Source organism: Cryptotermes secundus, unplaced genomic scaffold, assembly GCF_002891405.2.
Source record: "Cryptotermes secundus unplaced genomic scaffold, Csec_1.0 scaffold665, whole genome shotgun sequence".
In the NCBI taxonomy this organism is placed as follows: domain Eukaryota; kingdom Metazoa; phylum Arthropoda; class Insecta; order Blattodea; family Kalotermitidae; genus Cryptotermes; species Cryptotermes secundus.
In genome coordinates, this window is record NW_019725011.1 from 99,172 (window position 1) to 110,002 (window position 10,831).

Below are 10,831 nucleotides of genomic sequence, written 5' to 3' on the forward strand. Positions count from 1 at the left end.
CGTGAATTGCGAAATCGGACTCTGCATTTCCGGATTTTTTTGAGAATTCCACACGAAGGCAACATTCCGGCAGATGACGCACGTGGGAAGACAGACCCTCCATGCAGATGGTGGCCAAAAATTATGTAAGTAGGACATAATTTTCTACTTTAAAATTTAATTTTATATAACGTTGCCACGCGCGGACTCTGCGACACCATATAGCGTCATTCGTACCGGGGACTTTCTTTTAATGACGACATACGTTGTCTTTAGTCGTTTAAAGGTTAATAAGTATCTTTTTAAAGCAACCCTAAATTGAATAAAGTACATTGAATAAAGTATATCACAGTATATAAAACTTAGTACACAGGTTCAGGCATCATAAATATTAATTTTATGTGTGCAATAACACATAATTTACAATGACTTTTAATTTTTGTCAAGATTACTGTCTTCTGGTATATGACACTATGGAGTTTGGTATACATTTCCTGATGTTTCAGGTGAATGTGCTGATACCATCTTCTACTATGGGAGACTGTATTTTTCCTCTACCACACTATATGATGTCATATCCCCGAAGGCAGTGATCATCAATGTTAGGACCTCACATCTCACATTTACTTTCCTAGTTCTTCTTCTATGGCCCATTCTTTTAACACCCTTTTTATTATTATTCCATGATCTATGTCTAGGAATCTAAAATGACCTATTCTCATGAATTTTGTTGAATACATGTACTGGCGAATTAAATGTAAGATCTACAATATTGACACTCACATTTCTGGAAGCCAAGTCTGTGGGTGAAGGTACGGACGAGCTTGGATGGTGCAGTTTCGCTGTACAGGTAAACTTCAGTTGGGGAATACCAGTCAACATAAAACTCCGTAAATGACTTGGTGTGCAGAACTGAAATTCCATCAACATCACAGAACTTGCAATAACAGACTTCCAGAATCAGTTACTAACTGATACAGTTTTGCAACTAACATCTGTGGCTTCAAGAATTCTACATCGGGCAAAATGTACATGTTACATCATTACTCACTGATACCAATTACAATATTATATATGATCACTGTTAAGTTAGGCTAGGCTCAGGTTTCATTTAGTCTTCTCTACTTCTTAACACTTGAGCCAGACTAGATTGGGCTGGTTTGAATTAGCTTACTGAACCTTGGATAGTAACATTTAGAGATACCAGATGGGCAGCATGGCATGACTAGGAACCAGTAATCATTTCACAAAACATACAAAAGCAATTTACTGTTGTGAAAATTATTTTTTCTTTTTTTTTACAATGCTGTCAGTATCTCAGATTATATGTATAACAATGAAAGAGGTAAGATGATTAATTAATGAAATTGGAAGGAAGCAGTTGTCATCTTATCAAGGTATTATCCTGGCATTTTCCTGAAAGGACTTAGGAAAACCAGGAAAAACCTCATCCAGGACAGCGGGTGTCCAAGGTGAGATTTGAACCAAACACACCATGAACATGTCTAGCGCATTACCTCTTGTCCAACCTGTTTGGTCTCTAAAGTTGAAGGGTAGGCACCTTCTAAGTAAAAAAGAAGTGAAAATTCAGAATTATGAAAATGGGATTCTTAAACACAAAGTTTTAAGCTCACAGTGCTGAACTTCTGCTGTTATTATGAACAACTTAGCGCTAATGACCAGCATTCCCATATCAATAACATGAACTGGATAATATTGTTTAGCACAGGATGAGAATTAAATGATTTCTACATACTATTACTCCATGGGTTCAGTGGCACTGTTTAATCATTCACTTCCCCCCCCCCACTATTAACCTATACAAGAAAGACACAGAAGCTGCTGATCTCAGATTTGTCCTTAACCACGAGTAAAATAACTCCAAATGCCCTGGTACAGTTGTTATGTGTTGGGGTTCAGTACTTCCTTGTAAGATAAGTTGTTCCTGTGCTTAGTTAAGCGTCACCCCATGATAATGCAAGAGGAAGTGCTAGTATAGCTCCATGCATTCTTAGCCACAACATTAGGTGGACGTGAGTAGTCAATCTCACGCCATGATCACTTCAGTTCCTTCTTCCTTCCTTTACTGCCTTCAGAGATGAAGCATGTAATCTGGTAAATGTTTACTGAGAGTTCAGGACAGTGTGATGCCTCCATCTTCAAGTTAGGTACTCATCAACTCTGATGATAGGGGCAGCATGTTCCTCTAGGATGTCAGTAAATACGTACCAAACTACACTGCATTACATCCTTGGAGGCAATTATGTTCAAAAAAATCTATGGCCCTGCCCAGAAGCAATCCTTGGCTATCCAACCCATACTTGGTCACTATACTGATCCATCCCAGACTGATATATTGTTATGTAATTTTAAAAAATACATTACAGTAGGGTCTAGGGAGTTTCAGTCCTACTTAATACAGGTTCCGTGCAGTCCGTGGCGATGTGCTGCAGTCAAGATTATTCTCTCCATTGCTTACAGTGTCTTAACACACCACTCTTTTATATTGTTGAAGTTTTTTACATTGAATAAGCAGAAAGCCTCTTGACTTTTTAGAGCGTAAGTAAATATGTACAATATACAAACTATTATTAATAAAATCATTTAAGTTCTTCATGTTAAATTAGTCCTGTTCACTTCTACTATTGAGACTCTACTGTAATTTAGTTCCCATTAGTAATTTTTACTTATCACATAATAAAGGGGGGGGGGCAGAAAATGTACTCACTCTTTGATAGTCAATATCTTTGGAACAAAATGACATGTAGTTGCAATTCTTGCGCGGTAGTGTAGTGTAATGTTTTCTCAACAGATGGCGAAGGTCACGCGGGTGTCGTTCTGCGTGCGTGCTGCAAGCAGAAGACAGCAGCAACAATGGCTGAAATGTTGTTCTTTGAGCAACACAAGGCTGTATTGATGTGGTACTGATGAGGTGCAATTCAAAAAGAACAGTACTGCTAACTGCCACAGTTGTGTATTGGGCTCCTGTAAATCCACACGTTCATATGGGCAAGGAAGTGAATCTACCAGGTGTTAATGTGTGGAGTGGTCTGTCATCGCACGGTTTGATTCATCCTTTCTTCTTTGAAGGTACCGTAACTGGTCAGGTGTATCTCGATATGCTTCAGACATCAATTTTACCTGCCATTCGAGAGCTGTTTGGAGATGAGAGATTTTACCTACAACAAAATGGTGCTCCACCTCACTACCATCGAGATGTCAGGGCGTACTTGGATGACACTCTACCTGGACGATGGATAGGTCGAAGAGGTGCTATTGAATACCCACAACAGTCTCCAGACCTAACACCTCTCGACTTCTACCTATGGGGAACCTTCAAGGATGAAGTTTATCAACAAAAGCCAGCTACACTGAACGCCCTACGCGAAACCATTGAAGTGTCATGTGCATCCATCACACTGGACACACTGACAGCCGTAGTTCGCTCAGCAGTTCGGCAGCATCAACGCTGTTTAGCCGCTGATGGTGGTCACTTCAGACACATACAATTAATCTCTCTCTCCATGCAAGAATTGTAACTACATGTCATTTTGTTCCAAAGATACTGACTATCAAAGAGTGAGTACATTTTTTTGGACACCTCTGTATTTATGGGCATAATGGATGTAGGGTGAACAGGCAAGCTATTCTGTATTTTTATATATTGATAAAAGGTAATTCCCCTTTCTACCTCTGGACACTGCCACATGAAAACCAGGCGCTACGTTGCTGAGTCACGACTTTCATGTGTGTACGGAAGGAATATAGGGTTCATTCATGAACATTACTTCTTGGCCATTTTTTCTACACAGCACAATCCTTCCTAAAATGTTTAACTTCTTGTCATGTATAGTACATCTTGTATTTTTTTTTTGTAAGTCTATCACATATTCTCTTCCATGCAAAACTTGCACTTTCAACTGTTTATCACAGAGCCCACCACCTTGATCAAATATATACTTTCATACATAAACCTGACAGAATACGATTTTGTGAGGAATTCTGGCAAAGAAACATGCACATCATCACTATGCTCCTCTACACTCATTTTTAAAGCAAACAATTTACTGCAGCTGAAATATTCATAAGGAAAAACGTTACTCTGCAGTTTATTACCTGTTTTAGGAGTCTTGCTAAACAGATCAGTGTAGTAATCAGACATATTTTTCCCATAAAATAATTTTAGGTGGACAGCCTCCAAACTACTACTATATTCAGGATCTATTGGCTGCCATGAAATATCATAGAACCATATACCACGGGTAATCACACACTCCTCTCCTGCAAATGAAGGGCAAATATTGGATTATAATCTGGAAGCTGTTGCAAATAAATAAAATCATTATGCACAATAAGCTTCAACATGCATGCTAATATATACCTCTACCTGGCCAGTAGATAGAATCACATTTACAGGTATTTAAATCCACCTCATACATTCCTCCACGCACCACAATTCTATGTTGGTCTCTGTCTGATGTCTGTGCAGCACCTGCCCCATTACATTCATAGCCTGAATCAACACCTTTTCTACTTTCCACAGGTAAGGCACTTTGATTAATGGGCGATGTCCGTCCTGAACATGTTCCTGCTGGATTTTGATTGCTATACATGGTGTTATAATACTTCCATTCATGATTTGAACGCCGATATTCGGATTCAATCCTAAGAGAGTCATATCCACTAAACTCAATCCAACGTTTATGTGAATCACTTTTATAAAACCAACGTGCTTCCTCTGGCCCAAGCTCGCCTACAACACAATCTGTACAGTCTGAATTAGGCAACACATATTCCCATTCTCCAGGCCCTCCAGACAAAGAGACACCGCTTGGTCTTTCTTGTGAATCTATCGTCGGAGCGACTTGACCATTATAACAAAAACTCTCGGTCACAATTTCTTGCCGTGTGACATATAAAACCTCATCCCCTTCATTGTACTCAAAGGCAGAATCACCCTGAAGCGATATTTTACAGACTTCTCCCTTCAACTGATATGCAGAATTAACACTGCTCTCATTGGATGAGTTACAGTTCATTTGAATGGTGTAGACTTAACTATTTAACCCAGAACGTAACAAGGATGAGTTACAATCCATCTGAATGATGTAGAGACTTAATTATTTAACTCAGAACGTAACTACGGTAACTACACACACACAATGCCCAACTACGGTAATCAGTAATAAGTAACACACACAAATGTCTCATCCCACTCAAAGCTGTAGACATGTCCTTGGGTAACCATATGACTAGCAAAGAGATAGGAAGAAATACACCACATCAATTTTGGTTTCATTCATGGACGTAAGTTTTATTTCAATATATTGGCACAATTCAAGCATATACAACACTTCGGCGATTACTTCTACAAGTAAAATAAGTTTCTAGATGTGCGTTATTCTTGCACATATCATTACAATAGCAAAGACTCAAACTTCATTCCTCTATGGAGAGTGAATATCTAGTGCTTTAACATGTTTGAATTCAGACAAATAATTCCAACCAATACAATTGCAAAATAATATAAAGTTCATCCGTGGTTATGAGCAAACATACGCACATGGCTCAGCCGATAAAGAAGTATATAGAACTGATATATTGCACGTACAGCAGCCGAAGATCAAAATAACAAAACGAACTGTCATTATTTTAATGGCTTTGGAAAGCAGCAAAGAAACTGTTCAGAGGGACATCGAGGTACAGATATTTGAAGTAATGGACAGTTTGAAATCTTCTCACATCGACAGCTTGATTTATAACCCCGTCGAACAAACTTTGCTGGAAGTTGGTCCACAGCAGGAGAAATACTGCGCGCACTTCCCTCTTTCACAAGTATCTGTCGGGGAAGTCTTTGGTGTTCTTGTTCAGTAGATAATAGAATCACATGAAGCAGCACAGCAAACGCCAACATAATTTTCGTACTGAAATTTAAAACAAAACCCAAATTAAAACAAATGACGTAAAAGCTATTTAAGACATTTTCAGAATGGAATAAAAACTCTTTACCTTCCCATCTTGGTGTGGCACTGAACAACGCTGCTCTTCCTGTGTCGATTTCCACGAAGGTCACCTTGTCGAATAGTATGTGGTTGTTTACATTTTGAGAAACATATTATCCATGAAGAAGTGCCGAGTCACTGCATCAGGTATAAAATGCTGAAGGGGTGGCAGAGCAACAGGTACCAGCAACTAAAAATCCTTATCTTTTTACAAGTTTTTTTTTTTATTTTGTTGACATGTTCACGGCTCTGCGCTTCACGGTGACCGGTGCACTGCTTGCCGCGAGGCGCATAAGAACTTTGCCGATGAATCCGCATGCTTTATTCTCTTATTGTAATCAACCGATGTACAGTAAGTGACTTGTCCCATATCATGTAACAATGATCTATAGAGACGAAATAAATAAACAAATAAATATAGTGCATGGATCTTGGATGTGAGAGGTCCCTCTATCCCCCTGTCATTGTCTCTTTCTGAAGGAATGCATATATACAAAACCCTTAGTTGTATTTGACAGCTGTATTATGAGATCTGCTTAAAGGGGATGGGATATACATAAACTACAGAGAACATACAAAAGAGTACAAGTCAGCATTGGTGTTCAATGGGCTATTCTGGAGAGATTGCAGATACCAAGAAGCTGCACCAGGAAGGGAGAACAGATGTAGTGATATGTTGCAGTGTAGAGTCTACAGTGAAACATTATACCAATGCTATCACCAAAGTCACTAACATTATCTCAAAAGCCGCGCCATAGCTTAAGCAGTCAGTTGCTGGCTTCCCACCGCTGCGGTCTAGTAAAGTGGGGTTTGTGATGGACAAAGTGGCACTGGAGCAGGTTTTCCCTGAGTACTGCAGTTTCCCCTGCCAATCCTCATTCCATCAAATTTTCCATAAGCATTATCACCAGTACAGTTACAATAGGACATATGAAAGCCGACATGCCGAGGGGACCTAATATGGATTCCACCTCACACTATGTGAAATCTTAACTATTGTAATCTATTGTAAACAATTTTAAGTATTGTAACTTTATTCTCTTATTGTAATCAGTCAATGTACAGTAACTGACTTGTCCTATATCATGTAACAATGATCTATAGAGACGAAATAAATAAATAAATGGGTGCAAAGATTTAACAACTACATGGAAAAACCCAAACTGTTTCCAGATTCAAAGCCAGATTTGCCATTTGGTGTCACTGCTATATCCAAACTAGGCAAATAAACAGGGATATGGACTTCAAATTTTTTTTATTCTGCCAAAGCAACAACAAAGTGGCTTGAAAACACATCAAACCAAGGGTGTAAGGCTGAAGTGATATGACAACTGGATGAGATCCTGAGACAGGATGACTGCTGTGTCATATAATCAGCTACATGAAATGAAACATATGAACAAATAAATAACACACATTGATATTTAATTAATAACTTTTATGATTTGCTAGAACAGAGTATGTTGGACTGGGTGCAGCTAGTATTAATTACAGATATTTTGCTTGCAATACTTTTCTTATATTTACAGGTTAACCAGTTGTGTTTTGTACTTTTAACAGTGATGTTTTGGCATCAAAAGCATCTTAAACTATGCCAAGGTCATTTCCTCCTTCCTAACTCACTATAGTTTGAACAGTAATACCTTCTGTATTAACATTGTGTAGCCTGGCATTACATCCCAGAATATGGTACTCTTTGCTGCTGCAAGAACCTCAAATCCAATTCACTATACTTCAGTGGCAGAACAAAAAATTGTGATTTGTACACCTTTTAGAAGTTATGATTTATATCCAGAATCTGGTTAGTCTAGCTAAATCTGAAATGATCAACTTAAATGACAAATATTCAGGCATATTCTTATGTGACAGAGATATACCAATGAACAGCAATAAATTTTTAAAAACCACAAATACCTTGGCTTAATCAGTTCCATGTGTCATCATACAAACAAATGAGAAAAGAGAAACAGAAAAATCTGACACCTCTGAGAAATGATCCTGGAACAACAAACAGGCTGGTCACTATCCTGACTGAGGTAGCAGAAATGTGTCACAATACAGAGAACTCTACTTCATAACCACTTCACTTATAAGTTTCAAATGTCTTCACACAAACATGTTACTCCTCAGGCTATATACTGTTACTAACTAGTCCAGCTGGATTTTTGTTCTGATATTTCAAGGTGACTTCTACCACTCACAATAGTGAAAATTATTGCCAAATGGTACCTAAAGCTTAATATGAGATGCAGCTATCATGGAACTAAATCGAAGCTTTGGCACAAACAGTTTGACTTATGCAATTTTCTTAATCCCCGTACTTTCTTGCATACTAATAATAAATAATAATAAATCTAAAACTACAAATTATATGACATACTTGACTGATGAATTTGAGTGTCCACTACCTAGCATAAAAACTATAAGAACTATGAGTAGGGAAATAGAAAGGATTATATGGTCCCTAAGATCTAGTCAAACCCATGGATATGATGAAATTTCAAATAATACACTCAAAGCCTGTAAAATATTTATTAGTGAACCTATAAGTTACTTATGTAACAGGGCTATGCATGAGGGTATTTTCCCAGACAGATTAAAATATGCTACAATTGTACCAATAGACAAAAAAAGGTGATGAAAACTTAGAATCAAATTACAGACCTATATCCATATTGACATCTATTAGTAAGAGATTTGAGAAGGTAATGCACAGTAGATTGTTAAAACATTTGAATGATAATGGTATATTAAGCAAATACCAATTTGGATTTAGAGAAAATCAAGGGACTAAAAATGCAATTTACAGACTTATCTCTGGAATACTAGACTCATTAAATAAAAAAAAATGCAAGTCTGTGGGATTTTCTGTGACTTAGAAAAGGCTTTTGATTGTGTTAGCCACGATATATATCATATATTTTTTTATAAAACTGACTTGTCCAATTGTACATAATGTAACAGTTATGGATGTTAAATCAATCAATCAATCAATCAATATATTATTAAATAAATTGAATGCTATCTCCAGTGGGACAAACAGTAGTAAATTAAACTCTTGATTGGTTAAAGTAACTAATGGTGTCCTGCAAGGGTCGATACTGGGACCTCTGCTGTTTATAATATATATAAATGACCTACCCAAGATCTGGAGATTAAGAGTATTCCCATTCTATTTGCTGATGCTGGAGGACTGGTTTAATGAAATTTAATGTCACTTAATATAATGAAAACATATATAAACTTCACTGTAAAAAAATGTAGTTAGAGAAATGGGAGGCATAGGAACAGTTTTATTAAATACAAATCACGTAACATTTCTTGGCCTGACTATCCAAAATTATATAACTTAGGATAGACATATAGATGAGATAATAAAGAAATTAAATACAGCTTATTATATGATAAGAAATGTAAAACCAGTGGTGTCTGTAAAAACATTATAAGTGTTTATTATTCATACTTCCATTCTGTTATGACATATGGAGTAATGTTTTGGGGTAACTCAACACATGCAGAAAGTTTTTAAGATACAAAAGATATAAGACTAATAAAAGGATGTGGCTACAGAGTCATGCAGCGAACAGTTTAGGAATATGAATATATTTCCTTTAAGATCACAGTATATATACTCTCTGCTGATGTTTGTAGTAAAAAATACAGAAATATTTGATACAAATAGGGATCACTATGAAATAAATACTAGACATAATATGGATATATATATATATGAACCAGGTAATGGTAATGGGGTAATTCACATTGCCATAAGGATTTAAAATGCACTACCTAATAAAATTGAAGCAACTTCTAATGATATATGTAAGTTTAAAAACAATTTAAGGAATTTCTTTATTTAAATTCTTTTTATACACTGGATGAATTTTTTAAGAGATAATGATTATACAACTACATAAATATATAAGATGTTGAGTAGTACAGTAAATGGATAATCATCGTGAATGTACGATAACCATACTTATAACTGAATGTTTTTATGTTGGATTTGTTGTATGTGTTAAAGCTATATGATCAAAATATTCTGTTACTTTTGATGAAAACTTCTATCTTATATTTTTATTTTAAATGATAATTTTAAGTGTACTGTGCTAGAGAGTAATTGTATTATGATGTAAACAAACACTGTCTTATATTATAAGTCTTTTTGACAATTGCTTGATAGTATTAGCAAGATAAATTGACACAATTCTGTATCTAAGGCTTTAGCCTACTATAGATGTAATGGAATAAGGAAGAAATAATGATAATACACCTGACCACGAATACACTACTTTAGAAACAAATCTGTTTCTCAGTAGACCACTGTTGGTTACTGAATACCAATTAAATCCATTTGACTAGTAAAGCTGGTTTTGATAAAACTGACATTTAACATTTGGGGCCGTAGTTCAGGTACCATTATTTTCCTGAAGATAACCCCTATGCAGATTTACTTACTGATGTGGTCTCCATAAATTACTGAACTTTAATCAAAATCTTAGAGCAGTTTTCAAGAGAGCTACCATTTCGGTTTTAGGAGGCCCATTCTTTTGGTGCCAGAATGTTCATATTCACTGAGCACCAATTAATGATGGATAAATATTTAACTATATAATATGATTAAAATTTGACCAACCATTCAGGAACTAGAATGGAACATGTATATACAGATACACAGCATTACAAAAAAAAAAAACGTTTTTGTACTTCAAAGGGGGGGCTCAATCATGTAAATATGTCAAAATATCAAGATTGATTGATTTCACAGTCACAGTACGAAGGGGGACCCAAAAATAACCGGAAACGACCTGTGGCGCGCACATGCTTTGTAGTTACGGGTTGTGCTGCTA

General features: G+C 36.4%; 1 protein-coding gene across 2 annotated transcripts in view; it reads right to left on the minus strand.

Moving 5' to 3' along the window:
* The window catches only part of LOC111863223 (phospholipase DDHD1), a 38,397-nt gene extending 29,439 nt beyond the window's left edge, over positions 1 to 8,958 (minus strand). Inside the window, exons 1-5 of one of the 2 annotated variants that reach the window (XM_023849333.2) lie at positions 7,896 to 8,958; positions 5,989 to 6,367; positions 4,361 to 5,903; positions 4,096 to 4,260; positions 763 to 891 (exon numbers count right to left, since the gene is read on the minus strand). In XM_023849333.2, the coding sequence (XP_023705101.1) occupies positions 763 to 891; positions 4,096 to 4,260; positions 4,361 to 5,018 (952 nt within the window). In that variant the 5' untranslated portion in view covers positions 5,019 to 5,903; positions 5,989 to 6,367; positions 7,896 to 8,958. Of the gene's footprint in view, positions 1 to 762; positions 892 to 4,095; positions 4,261 to 4,360; positions 5,904 to 5,988; positions 6,794 to 7,895 lie in introns of those variants that run through there. The other variant, XM_023849334.2, reaches the window with a different exon arrangement.
* Between the last annotated feature and the right edge of the window lie 1,873 nt (positions 8,959 to 10,831).